Source organism: Pan troglodytes, chromosome 1, assembly GCF_028858775.2.
Source record: "Pan troglodytes isolate AG18354 chromosome 1, NHGRI_mPanTro3-v2.0_pri, whole genome shotgun sequence".
Lineage (NCBI taxonomy): Eukaryota > Metazoa > Chordata > Mammalia > Primates > Hominidae > Pan > Pan troglodytes.
Window position 1 is genome coordinate 67,473,371 of NC_072398.2, and position 14,137 is coordinate 67,487,507.

The window sequence follows — 14,137 nt, forward strand, 5'->3', positions numbered from 1 at the left end:
TTACGATGTCTTCAGTTTTTTCACAAATTACCACCACAGGCTCTTAGTACCACGTCGTTGGATTACTATGGTTGTTTCCTGCTTAATCCTACTGAATCTGGTCTCTCTCCATGCCAATCCTTCCCCCACGGATGTTAGATGAATATTCTTATATACGCCTTTCGTCCTACACTTTTGTGTGTGTGCAATATTTTTACTTTAAAATTTAATTTCTATTTTTTCAAAGTAACACATGTAGAATTTAAAAAGTCAAATAATTTTGAAAGACTTCTAATGAAAAACTGGCAGCCCTCTGCTTTACCTCTCCTAACCCCTGAATTTCACTCCCCAGAGGCAACCACTTTCAACTCTTTTACCTGTTTCTTCTGGTATTCATTTCCAAATTTCTAAATATTATACTTAAAAACTGAAATGTCTTTATCTTTCCATTTTAGATATTGCCTAAATACTTCCTTACTGTGGAACCTAAGATTTCAGTCTTTGACTGAAATCTCCCCCTCCCTTTCCCCTCCCCATATTCAGCCTCCTCCATCCACTTAAGGTAATCACAGCACTGTAAGGGGCTATATCAAAATTCGGCATCAGCAACATAAATTTGGTTGACAACTGAGCTGAATAGAGGACCTACTTACTATGCTTATATTTCTTACTGGTAACAATTTCATATTTCATGGAATTAAATGCTTAGAGTGTTTTTTTGTGTATGTGTGTATATACAAATACATACATATATTCATACAGTCATGTATGGCTTAACAAAAGGGGTACATTCTGAGAAATGCATTGCTAGGCAATGTTGTTGTTGTGTGAACACCAGAATGTGTACTTACACAGACCTAGATGGTATAGCCTACTACATACCTAGGCTATATGCTGTAACCTATTGCTCCTAGGCTGTAAACCTATACAGCATGTTACTATACTAAATACTGTGGGCAATTATAACACATCATTAAGTATTTGTACATCTAAATATATCTAAACATAGAAAAGGGATAGTAAAAATATGGTATAAAAGATTTTTAAAAATGGTACACCGTATAGCACTTACCATGAATGGAGCTTGCAGGAAGTTGCTCTGGGTGAGTCAGAAAGTGAGTGGTGAGTGAATGTGAAGGCCTAGGACATTACTGTATGGCACTGTAGACTATCAACACTGGACACTTAAGCTACACTGAATTTATTAAAAACAATTTTATTTCAATAAATTAATCTTCACATACTGTAACTTTACCTTATAAACTTAGAAAAAATTTAACTTAGACTCTTTGGCAATAATGCTTAGCTTAAAACACACATTGTACAGCTGTACAAATATATTTTCTTTCCTTACATCCTTATTCTATAAGCTTTTTTATTCTTATGTTTTACTTTTTTTACTTTTTAAAATCTTTTGTTAAAAGTGAAGACACAAACACACACACTAGCCTAGGCCTGCACAGGGTCAGGACCATCAATATCACTGTCTTCCACCTCCATATCTTGTCCCACTGGAAGGTCTTCAGGAGCAATAACACACAGGGAGCTGTCATCTCCTATGATGACAATGCCTTCCTCTGGAATACCTCCTGAGGAACCTGCCTCAGACTGTTTTACAGATAACTTTTTAAAAAATAAGTAGGAATAAACTGTAAAATAACAATTGAAAGTAAATACCAAATCAGTAATATAGTCATTTACTGTCGAATACTATATACTGTACATAATTGTATATGTTCTACTGTTATATGATTGACAATTCAGGGTTTTTTTACACCAGCGTCACCATAACCATGTGAGTAATGCATTGCACTATGATGTTAAGATGACTATGACATCACTAAGCCACAGGAATTTTTCAGCTCCACTAAATCCTGTGGGACCACTGTTGCATATACATCAGTCATTGACTGAAATGTCATTATGTGGCACATGACTGTATATAGTTTTGGCAAAACCATGAGCTCTTTTGAAAATAATAACACACATTGGGGAATACATTAGTTTTATTTTTTCTTACAGATAGCATTTTTAGAGGCCTCTGTCACCCTACTCAAATCTTGATACTGCTTGATACTCTCTAGGCTTCTGTTATCCTAGACTTCCGTTCATCACCCTGGGAATCAATTCCTCTTCTTTCTCTCCTCCATCGAATCCCTTGTTTCCATGAGTATCACGTTCTTCTCTTTCTTCAATTACTTCCTTATTTTTAGTGACTCACATTCACCAGTAACTTTTTCAAAATAGATATCTAAAAATATTGTGATTCCATCCTAAAAAACAATTGGTATTCGAGCTAGGTATAGAATTCTATCTTGAAAATTATTTTCCTTATGAAAGTTTTAAGAACTTATCTATTTGTTACTAACTTTCAGTGTTGCCATTGAGAAGCCCAAAGCTATCCTGATTCCTATTTCTTTGTAGATAAATTCTATCTCCTTCCTAATTACCAGGCACTTTCAGAATATTTTTTAATCTGATACTCTGAAATTTCATGATGATTCACCTTGGGGTGCTCACTTTCCATTAGTCATGCTGAATTTTCAGTGTGTATTTCATTATTAATTAAACTCATTTGTTCTCTTTTACCTCCATACCTACCTTATATCACCCTGCTATAAAAATTATCATTAAATTAAAATAAAAATTTTAAAAAATTATAATATATTCAAAATGTGCCTTTGATTTGAATGTATTTTCACAAACTGTATATTTTGTGTGCATGTAGTTTTATGTAAATGGTATCATATCACAGTGATTCTTGTTTTCACTAAAATCTATGTTCTTAAGATATCTTATGTTTCTTTTTTTTTTTTTTTTTTTTTTTTGAGATGGAGTCTCGCCGTCGCCCAGGCTGGAGGGCAGTGGCGCGATCTCGGCTCACTGCAGGCTCCGCCCCCTGGGGTTCACACCATTCTCCTGCCTCAGCCTCTCGCGTAGCTGGGACTACAGGCGCCCGCCACCTCGCCCGGCTAATTTTTTGTATTTTTAGTAGAGACAGGGTTTCACTGTGTTAGCCAGGATGGTCTCGATCTCCTGACCTCGTGATCTGCCCGCCTCGGCCTCCCAAAGTGCTGGGATTACAGGCGTGAGCCAGCGCGCCCCGCCCAAGATATCTTATGTTTCATGTGTACACAGTATTTGTTGCTCTGTGCTACATAGGATGCCACAGTACATACTGCTACATACTGTGCCATGGTATACATCCAATATTTTACCTATATAATCTCCCAGTTATGGACATCCAAGTTGCCTCCAACTCCCCACTACCATGAAATAATGCTGGAAAGAACATCCTTGCATCTGCCTCAACACATCTTTTAATCTGGCAATGTGAGTCTTTTGGCTCTGGGAACATTTCTTAGATTTTTGTTAATTTCTTCCTTTCCATGTCTCTGTTCTTTTTATAGAACTCCTATTATAGTTAAAAGCTGGATCAATCCTATTTTGCTGTTCTGTTTTGTAGGTAATTTCATCAATTTTATATTCCAAACATGTATAACATTTATATTTTTATTACATTCTTATATTTTTACATTATTTCATTTTTATATTTAATGTAAATATATATAAGTATATATAGTACTTTGTAAAATGAATGTACATTTTACATTAATTTCCAAGAGCCCTTAACCTCTAAATTTTTTTTTAATTTATTGGCCTGTTATTCTGTAAATGAAATGGTTTCTCTTCTATCTCTAATAGCAGATACAGCTTTTAAATGTCTTCTACTCCCTGCATTGTTCATATTCCCTCAATTACCTTTTTATAATTCATGATTTTGTTTTTTGTTCTTTTGTGTTGGGCATTTTCCTCAAATGCTGATGATCCCTAGCTGTGTGTTCATATTTAAAAGCACGGCACAAAAGCCTCATTGGCAACTCTGTATGCAAGCTTGGAGCTTGTAGAATGGTGAATGTAATGGGATGACTGGGAGCCCCCCAAATGATTTGTTCACATCCTAAGTCCTGGAACATGTGAATGTTACTTTATTTGGAAAAATAATCTTTGCAGATTATTAAGTTAAGGATGTTCAAATAAGAGATCATCCTGGCTTATCAGAATGACCCTAAATCCAATGACAAGTGGCCTTATAAAACTGCACAGACATTGAAGAAGAGGCAATATGATCACAGAGGCAGAGATTACAGTGACGTGGCTATAAGCCAAGGAATGCCTGGGGCTGCCAGAAGCTGGAAGAGGAAGAAAATCAATTCTCCTTTAGAGCCCTTGGAGGGATCACAGCTGTATTAGTCCATTTTCATGCTGCTAATAAAGACATACACAAGACTGAGACATTTACAAAAGAAAGACATTTCATGGACTCACAGTTCCACGTGGCTGGGGAGGCCTCACAATCATGGCAGAAGGTGAAAGGCACATCTCACTTGGCAGCAGACAAGAGAAGAGAGCTTGTACAGGGAAACTCCCTTTTATAAAATCATCAGGTCTCGTGACAATCATGAGAACAGCACAGGAAAGACCCACCTCCATGATTCAATTACCTCCCACCAGGTCCCTCCCACAACACCTGGGAATTGTGGGAGCTACAATTCAAGATGAGATTTGGGTGGGGACACAGCCAAACTATATCAACGGCCCTACCAGATTTTGGGCCTGTACCCTTCAGAACTATAAGAAAATGAAGTTTCTCTCACAGTTTTAAGCCGCGGAGCTATGGTAATTAGTTGAAAGCAGCCATAGGTAATTAATACAGTGAGTCTTACCAAAGGTGATGAGGTAGGAACCTGTTTCTCTGGTCTCTCCCAAATATCAGTATAAATTTGTCCCTTCTCTTCAGACAGTTCCCCAAAAGAGGAATCCTCTCAACTCCTACCAGACTGCTATGTTTTTAAGAGTCAAGCAGGAGAAGTGGGCTGGACTATGCACATTCAGTTTGTAGACTTTCATTTAGCCCTCCTGTTTTCAGTACAACATATCAACCCTACCCTCAGGTGTATCTGATGGTACAATTCCAAGCTTCTCTGATTCCACATCTACAGAGATTAAGTCTCCTAACTTTTGCTAGGATGGGAGTTGGGTGAAGCAGGTATCTGTCAGCATTGCCTGGAGGTTATAGTGGGGTGGGGCAGGAAGTCTAATGTTCCTTACAAGGACTTTGCATCAATCCTCTTGTTTTTAGCACCATGCCTACCCCAGCTCTCAGACCTACCTGGTGTCTCCAATTCCTGAGCCTTTCTAGGGCTCCGAAGAACAATCAGTTTGCTTTTTTACTGGTATTCCCTAAACAATTAAACTTCAGCTTTCCTATCACTGTCTGTTGCCAATCTTTTCTATGTTCAAAAATGTTGTTGACATCTTTCATCTCTTGTCATTCCTCTTGTTCTCTTTGTCCTAGTGCCCTTCTTAAAATTTATTTTCTGTGTTAGTGGAGTTTCAAGAAATGACCAACTTAGTTCAATCTGCCATGTTTAAACAGAAGTGCCACCTTATAAATTTTCATTTGAAGAACGTATGCCACTCTGACAAAAAATTAAGTTCAGTTTTGCTTAGAAAAATATAAGAATCTCTAAAATATATCCCCGTCTCAGCTATCCTAAGATGTTACATTATAATTTCTTCACACTCCATGACAAGTCCCATTTTTTCATCTTTGCTTATGGTGTGATGTTCCCCTTCCTGAAATGTTCACTCCCATATAGTCTATGTAATCCTACTACATATTTCATAATCCAAGCAAAATCTCAATCCTTGATGAAACTATCCCTGATGACTTCAGATTACATAGATTTGTCCTTTCCCCAAAACAAATGATTATACCTTGTATAAGTCAGTAAAAGAACTCATATTCTCTGTTTCATGTGTATCATCCTCTTGGCAAAACATGTTTCCTAAGGAGAGGAACCACACCTTATACTTTGTGTGCTCCTGGCGATGCTTACCATGGTATTGGACCCCAAATAGTTGCAGATTTGTATAAACTAATTCAAGCCACAAATATGAGACTTGATGCCCAAAACACTACAGAGTAAGAAACTTCTGAGGCACAGCCTGTGTCTAGTTCAATTTTATTTCCCTAACAACCAGCACCGTGTTTGACATAGGTCTCTGACTGCTGAGTTACTGAATGAAAGCATGGATGAATAAATGAACTCTCACTACATACTGTGTTCAGTGTTGTGCCTGACGTCAAGACTTTTTAATTCCTGAGAATAATCAAGATTATTAGAATGACGGTTCACTACTGCATTCCCAGCATCTAGAAAGCATTTGGCACAGAGGAACTGCTCGGTAAGTGTCTTCTAAATGAAGGTTAAATGAATGAATCTGCCATGAGTCAGGAGGCATTAGTTTACAGTTAGCAGTCAGCAAATGAGTTAAGAAGAGAGAAACATCTGGCTCACCCGGAAAGCACTCCCAGGACTAGGTTGAGAACAAAGAAGGATCCAATGATGATGAGGGGGATGAAGTACAGCCAATTCCAGGTGGCTCCTAAGGCATCATTGGTCTGAAAGAAAGAAAAATGGTTCCTTAATACTTAAAGCCGTCTTCCATAAGTAAAGCTTACATTCTTGCAGCTGCACAGAGGGTGATGTAAAAACCGCAATGCAATACAGTTAAATATTGCCTTACTCCATTCCCAATTTGGTATTACCGTGAGTTAGCTCAAAATCTCCCACGTACATAATGAAGAACACAGCATCAGCCTCACCATAATATACTGAGTTGGAATATTCTCACACTCTTGCTTAGCACATGAGAAGACAATACAGAAAGGTCAGATAGTTTTCCAAGGTCACGCAAACAACCACTGGTTTTATAGCATTTGGTAATGTGGGTTCTAAGCCTCTGCACACAAAATTGGGCAAATTCTCAAAAAGACAAAGGCAGGCTGTGCCCAATCTATTCCATGGATGCTAGCAAAGGCCTTGACAGGGTTATTTGGAAGACATTTTAGGGTCCTCTGCGTCTTGCTCAGCCCTTGACCCACGCTCAGCTTGCTTTCTTCCATCATAGTACAATAGCACAGAGCTGGCCCAGGCCTGGCCCCAGCAAGGCTCTGGCCAGAACAAGGAATAAATCTGGATTTGAAGAGTGATCTCTTGCACTCTAATGTTAACACTCAGTGAATTAAAAAATGCCTGCAAATCCATATTCTGGATTCTCGAATCACGAATAGATGCAAGACCCTTGAATGGTCAGGGATTGAGGAAGAATTATATCTCATGACTTAAACAAAGAAGCAATTCTTAGCAGGATATCTTATTAGAACCTTGAAATAGAGCTTGGGAGTCTCTCTAAAAGCTGTACCACTCAACTAAGGGTTCTCAGTCTTCCCTTTGACTCTTCCTCCCCTGACAGCACCTCGAAGTCTTTCCAAATAGTCTTTCTGAATTGCATTTCACATATGCAGGGCTTTGAAATCCCTTCGACCCCCACTCCACTCTCTCACACACAAACTCTAAGACCCATTTGAAACTTACAACAGATATTTTATCTCTACTTCACTGGAAAAACAAGGCCAAAGTCAAATGCCATGCCTAAAACTCACAAGCTAAATTAGTAAAATTAAGACCAGAACTCAGAATTTCTATAGCAAAGTATTTCTTGTCCCTCCAATTTACCTTTTCCCCCTCTCACTACTAAATTCTGAAAACATATTTTGATTCATTGTCCCCATGCTTCCTGTGGACTTCTGTGACATTCTCTTGTTTTCTTCCAAATTATCTCATTTCTGTCTCCCATTCAAATATTGCGGTCCACAGAATATAGCCTCTTATCAGTCATGGAAGCTATCACTGTATAGTTGATTCATCCATTAACAACAGCTTAACTTTTATTTTAAGTTCAAGGGTACATGTGCAGGTTTGTTATATAGGTAAATTCATGTCAGAGGGGTTTGTTGTACAGATTATTTCATCACCCAGGTATTAAGCCTAGTACCCAATAGCTGCTTTTTTCTTGGTCCTCTTCCTTCCCCCACCCTTCACCCTCCAAAAGACTCCAGTGTGTTGTTCCTCTCTATATGTCCATGTGTTCTCATCATTTAGCCCCCACCTATAAGTGAGAACATGCAGTATTTGGTCGTCTGTTCCTGTGTTGGTTTGCTAAGGATAATGGCCTCCAGCTCCATCCATGTTCCTGCAAAGAACATGTTCTCATTTTTTTTAAGGCTACATAGTATTCCATGGTGTATATGTATTGCATATTCTTTAACCATTCTGTCATTGATGGGCATTTAGGTTGATTCCATGTCTTTGCTATCATGAATAGTGCTGCAATGAGCATATGCATGCATGTGTTTTTATAACTGAATGATTTATATTCCTTTGGGTTGTAAGCAAACCCAGTAATGGGATTGCTGGGTTGAATGCTAGTTCTGTTTTGGGGTATTTGAGGAATCACCCCACTAAAACAGCTTCTAAGGCAATCTCCTTTCACCACACTTGTGTCTTTTTTTTTGCCTCTACACTATTCAGAGAGAGATAATTGCAATTGAAGCAGAATAAAAGTTAAAAGTAAACAAGAAAACACTTTCTGAATGGGAAGGGACAGATGCAGGGACCTGCCAATTTCAGTGTGTAAGATGGAGCTCTTTGGTTCAATCAGGTCTGGTCAGTTAAATACAATCAGGGAAGATGTGGGCCAGACCTCAGAGAAAACTCTTCCTGAATATTAGTAGAAAGATCCAAAGGAACTAGATTCCAAGAGTTGTTGAGGGTTTTAAGGGAGGTAGGAAGCCGTTTTCTCTGAGATCGTTAAGACGTGGACCTTCCCTATGAGCTGAAAAATGAATTGCAATGATATTTGTATAGCTAGCTCTGTGTTTATTCGTGATTACAAATCAGTCCTTCTGTAAGGCTGGCTAGCTCTGATGATTCACCAGTAAAGCTCCAGATTAACAGGGTTTATTCACTCTATGGCTTAGCCAGTGGCCAAACCCCCCAGCACCCCAACATTCCTTGGCAACAAAAACTGAGTCTACACCCAGCACCCAGATAGGACTTTGTTGCCAACAAACATTAGCAGGTATCAGCAATAGCAATGATGAAATTGTGACTTTTAAGATAATTTTGTTCTTAAATAATTGAGCTACAGTTTGAGGGTGGCTCAGAGCAATTTCACTTGGGTGACTACTTGCCGGGGATGCTGTAAAGAGGATGTCCAAAATTACATTGTTCTCATTGCTAGAGATCTGTAAGAAGTTAGTGTATTTTGTGGAAAAGGGGCTTCTGTAACCAAAGAAATTTGGGAAACAGCAGATTATATTTTCTTCTGAGCCCATGAGAAGATCCACAAAAAAAGAACATTATTTACCTTGTTTATTCCACCATTTCATAAACACTTTTGATTATAGTGAAACCCTCATTTTCAGAGAAAATCTAGTAACACATCGAAGAACATAGCCTATGAAATGTAGGAACTACAGTGGGTCAGAATCTGGAATGTGTTTCTCAATTCTATAAAAAACCAATGACGAGCAGTGTCTTTTGATTCAGCATTTTGTGAGTATGTTTTGGTGTTGCTTCAACCTATATTCAGGCAGAAACCTTAACTGTCTGCTCATTTCTGTATCTGGCACCTAACAAAGGGTTTGGCATGCATAGATGGTCGACTAATCAAAAAACGTCCACAATTCTAATATGAAGATTTTCCTGTTAAAAATACACTGATACAATTCATTCTGATAGCCCCCTCTCAATCTGTGGAGATTTCTCTGAATTGCCGCAAACATTATCCACCACAGTGGGGCCTGCTGGATGAAAAAAGAGGAGGATGGGAACTAGAAGGAGAAAAGCATAGCTGGGAAGACACCAGCACCAGCAAGGCCCTGGGGGGTTCTTGAAGATGACTGACAGCTTAAAAGGTTCTTCTGGAGAAAGCAGCTTGACAGCTCCTGTAGGTTATTCACACACCTGTTAATAGGCTTGCCCCACCCTCTCCACACCTTGCTCCTCTCCCTCCTGTTTCATTCTTCCTGGCCAACTGGCTTCCACTCCCCTTGCATGTTTGTCCACGGGTCAGTGACACACCCCGTAGGACAAAGGGACACACCTCGGCAGGAAGCAGGCTAGCAAAGGAATGCATGCTTCCCTTTTTCAAAATGGCACGGTTCTTTCTGATGCCAGTTGGGGCTTCAGTCTCCTTCTGATTCATCATTATTAAAACAAAATTGTCCAGTGTAGGAGAGACAATGACTCAAGTGTCCTTTGAGATTAAAAAAGCAGCAGCAACCGACAACTCAAGGCAGCAAGTACCCAGAAAGCACGTGAAGTGGAAGTCGGGGTGAAGCTGCCAGTTCAACCACAGAGTTGTGACTGTTTTCTCTCTCGTGGTGTGCACGTGTCTGTCTCAGCAGGAGGTGCAAGAGAGGAGGGTTGCCTGTGAGAGGGAGAATCACTCATTCTCTCTCTACAGCATCCCCCCCAGCTTCTGTGACAGAGTGGCAGTTCTCGCAAACTCCTTTCATGTAAGACTTGCACTCTATTTTCCCCAGCGACTCTTCCTTCAGGAACACGGGACAGCCATGCTAAGTACTCCAATCAAGATTCTGGCCCCAGGAGAACCTTCACAGCCCTGACCTCTACTGTGGAGCAGCTAAGGGAAACCAGGGCCCTCCCTGCAAAGAATGCTGCCCAGAAAACGCCAGCCCCTCCATCCCACACCACTCATGCAACACCTACTATCAGTCAGGCATCACAGGAGAGTGCTTCTCTTTGGTCAGTGTCCTCTTACATGGGGCACTGATGCTCCTCCCATCTCCCAACACCCTCCCCACCCAGCCCTTCCCTAGACTGGCACGCTGGCTGCTCTCCATCTTCCTCACCTGCCGATCCCCTGAGTGACACACATGCACACGTGTGCACGACGAGGGTGATGACAGAGAAAGCAGTTCGGGGGCGGCAGCCCACCTGCACAGGAGTGCTCAGCGGGTACCAGTCCTGACATTGTGGGAATGTGTTCCTTTGGGAACCTGACTGATGGGGGTGGCGAGCTCACCCACTCCCTGCGTAAACAGGCACACATGGTAATTATCACATTAATCTCCAGGGGACTGGGGGAGATGCTGCAAGGTGGGGTGGGAGGAGGATTGGAGAGAAAGATGGGGATAGAGCAAGCAGGAGGAAAGGGGCCCCATGGGTCCCCTGAGCTGAGGCTATGCAGGCAGGGCCCAGCCCCCAGCCCCAGAGACAGGTCTCTAACAGGGTTCCCCAGGGCTCCATGGAAAACATTGTCCCTGTCTGTGCACCCTCTTCACAAAGCAGCTGTAACCTGGGAGGCTGAATTGCCTATGATTGAGTGGGGAGGCTGAGTGTGTTGGGGCTGGGAGTAAGGCAGATGCTGATTCCATGGTCCTTTCAGAAGCAAAGGGTCTCTGGGGAACACCTGCTCCAGAGGCTGTCAGCAGCACCTGCTGGTTAGATCAGGGCTGGCCTAGGCAGGGCTTCCTCCACTGCAGCACTGCCAGCACCTGTGGAGAGACAGTTCTGTTTGGTGGGGGCTCTTCTGTGTGTGCCTTAGCAGCATTCCTGGCCTCTACCCATTAGAGGCCACTAGTACTTCTCCAGATGCAGCAATCAAAAATTGCCAAATGTTCTGGGGGACAAGATTACTTTTGATTAAGAACTGCTGGACTCAAGGCTCCATCTCGAGGAGAGATCTTCGGCTTCCTTAATTATTAACTGAGCTCAGGTCAGGAGATGGTTGGAGCAGCCAACATAGGCTAGCAAAAAAGCCAGGCCATTCATCTCTGCAGAAGCATCTGTCCAAAGCCTCTGCTGACCACTCCCACGGAAAGGAAAATTCACAGAGCAGTGAGTGGGGAAGGAAAGAGGCCAGGAACTGATTCAACTGCTTCACACCTTCCCTCACAGACACATACCTGGCCTCCTGCACCTCACAGGCCAACACACCCTCCCCTAGGCTCCCATTTCCTCCAGCACCAAGTATGACAGCTCCTGTCCCACCCCGAGCGAGGGACTTGGATTCCATGTCTTGGAGCTGAAATGCCATATTTTTTATTCAACACATTCATGGGCCACCTACTATGTGACAGATAATTTTCTGTGTGTTCAGGACGATGAGCAAGACAGTCTCAGTCCCAGCTCTTTGAAACTTGTGATCTAATGGGGGAAACACCCATGAAGCAAGTGAGCACACAAATGTAACTTTAACTGTGGAGTGTGGTCAGTGCTATGAAGGGAGCACAGGGAACTGGGGCAGGTGGGCCTGCATGGGTCCAGGAGGTCAGAAAAGGATGTGCTGAAGTTTTCAGGGAAAACAATAACACGGGAGTCTAAGAAACTACCTTGGCTGAGACAGCAGAAGCCAGAAAGGCAGTGAAAAGATTAATTATGGAGGTAGAAGAAAGATGAAGAAAAAGATTAAGATGAAGACATGCCAAGAAGTGGGGGACCTATAAGAAGAAAAAAGAGGGTGGGGAACACCCTCTCAGAATGAACTGCTACTACCTTGCAGTAGCAGCCCCCTGGAGCTCTGTGTGGATGTTATGCTGAAATGCAAGTCATAAAGGTACCCCGGATTTTGTCAAAATATATATCACTGGACAACCAGCCTCTAGATAACCTTAAGGTCTTCCTCACATCCCTTCCTAGGCACTCTATCCCCCACCCCAAATGTAACATCATCCCAACTTTTAGAACAATCACTTAGATTGACCTAATTGGAAATCCCATCTGAACACTTTCCTGCATGTGCTGAGCCATCCACAGGAATCAGCCACCCAGGACAGCCCTCTCTCACCCTACTCCTGCCTTCCTCCCTGCGCAGCTCTCACCAGTAAGGACGTGGCAGGCTCTGTGAAATTCTGCCCATGTCTCATCCCCCAGCTGCTACGTAACTGTTGGCTGCTAATAACTCACACCTGCCTTGCTCCTGTACGCTTTTCAGATGCTTACCCTTGCCTGACAGACCAGCTTCACCTGGAATGTTATTCCTGCCTCTGCTGGTGATGATGGGGGGCTGTAACAGATAACTACCTAATGTAGGAGTTATCAATGGCCCGGCCCTTTTGCCACTGGGTAAGACAATTGCTGTGGTGGAATTCACACTTTGGGCTGCCCATGGAACCAGGCTGAGGCTTTGGCTAGTTTTTCCCTTGACCTATCCTGCTTCCCTCACATACCTTTAGGTAACTCCTAAGAGCAGTCCCTCATTAAAACACTGCCACAAGAAGCTCAGTTTCACAATCAGTTTCTAGGGAATTTGATTTAAGGCATTCTATCAGGGTTTTGACCCACCATACAAAGCTGGCAACACCCCTCCCCTGAGTCACACCAGTTGGATGGTGTTTCTACCTCAAAGCCACGGTATGATTCCTCTGACCACACCCACATTTTAGGAAAAGGATACAATGTACAGCATACCCCACACATCACTGGGCAATTAAATGCCTATAATGGGTTTCCTGCAGACTAGGAAATCCAGTCATACTCTTGGAAGAGGATGATGAGAACAAGTCATCCAACTCATCATTCCATAGGAGAGGAAACTGAGCCCCAAGGAAGCAAAGCGACTTCCCTGAGGATCCAAGCAACTTATCGGCAGATGTGGGGCCACAATCTAGAACCAAAATGGGTCAACTTCTTGCAAACCCTTGACTCTTCATGTCTGCTTTAGTTCCAGAACTCTTAAAAGCAATCCTACCCATACTATTACTACCTTCTAGGGCAGAACAAAAGACAGATAGGACAGTCACCACTAGGATCTTACAGCCAGAAAAATGAAAGCTGTCTTCTCAGCCCCCCAGGCAAGAGGCAAAGGTTGCGGAGCAGGGGAAAGAATGAGGACCTAGAGCTCCAAGTGAAACATAGGCACCTGCTGCCACCCAGCCAGGAGGCTGAGACTGTCAGGCCCAGGAGCAGGGCGTTTCACTGTAACTTGGAGTCCTGAGTATATTTAATAAACATACTAAGTCTCCCCACACAAACAATCTCCGGAGGCAGCATCTGGCTTAGCCAGGGGCCGTTATGAGTAAGCAAGGCTTCCCACACATTCTGGTCATTCAGAATCCTCTGGACTTGATGCAGCCACCATCTCCCCGCTGCCAAGAATGTCAGTGATTGTCACTGAGGATGAAGCAGTGCCTTAGTCCAGAACCACGTTTCACCACCTATTCTTCCCCTTCTTTTGCCAGTGGGAAAATGCAGCAGAGTGTTTGGCAAAGAGGAGGAGC

At 42.3% G+C, this 14,137-nt stretch overlaps 1 protein-coding gene across 12 annotated transcripts in view; it reads right to left on the reverse strand.

Annotated features, from left to right (window-relative positions):
• Positions 1 to 14,137, reverse strand: part of CACNA1E (calcium voltage-gated channel subunit alpha1 E) — a 492,838-nt gene that overhangs the window by 150,369 nt on the left and 328,332 nt on the right. For all 12 annotated transcript variants that reach the window (XM_063795020.1, XM_063795026.1, XM_063795047.1 and 9 more), the window contains exon 9: positions 6,345 to 6,448. In XM_063795020.1, the coding sequence (XP_063651090.1) occupies positions 6,345 to 6,448 (104 nt within the window). The remainder of the gene's footprint in view (positions 1 to 6,344; positions 6,449 to 14,137) is intronic.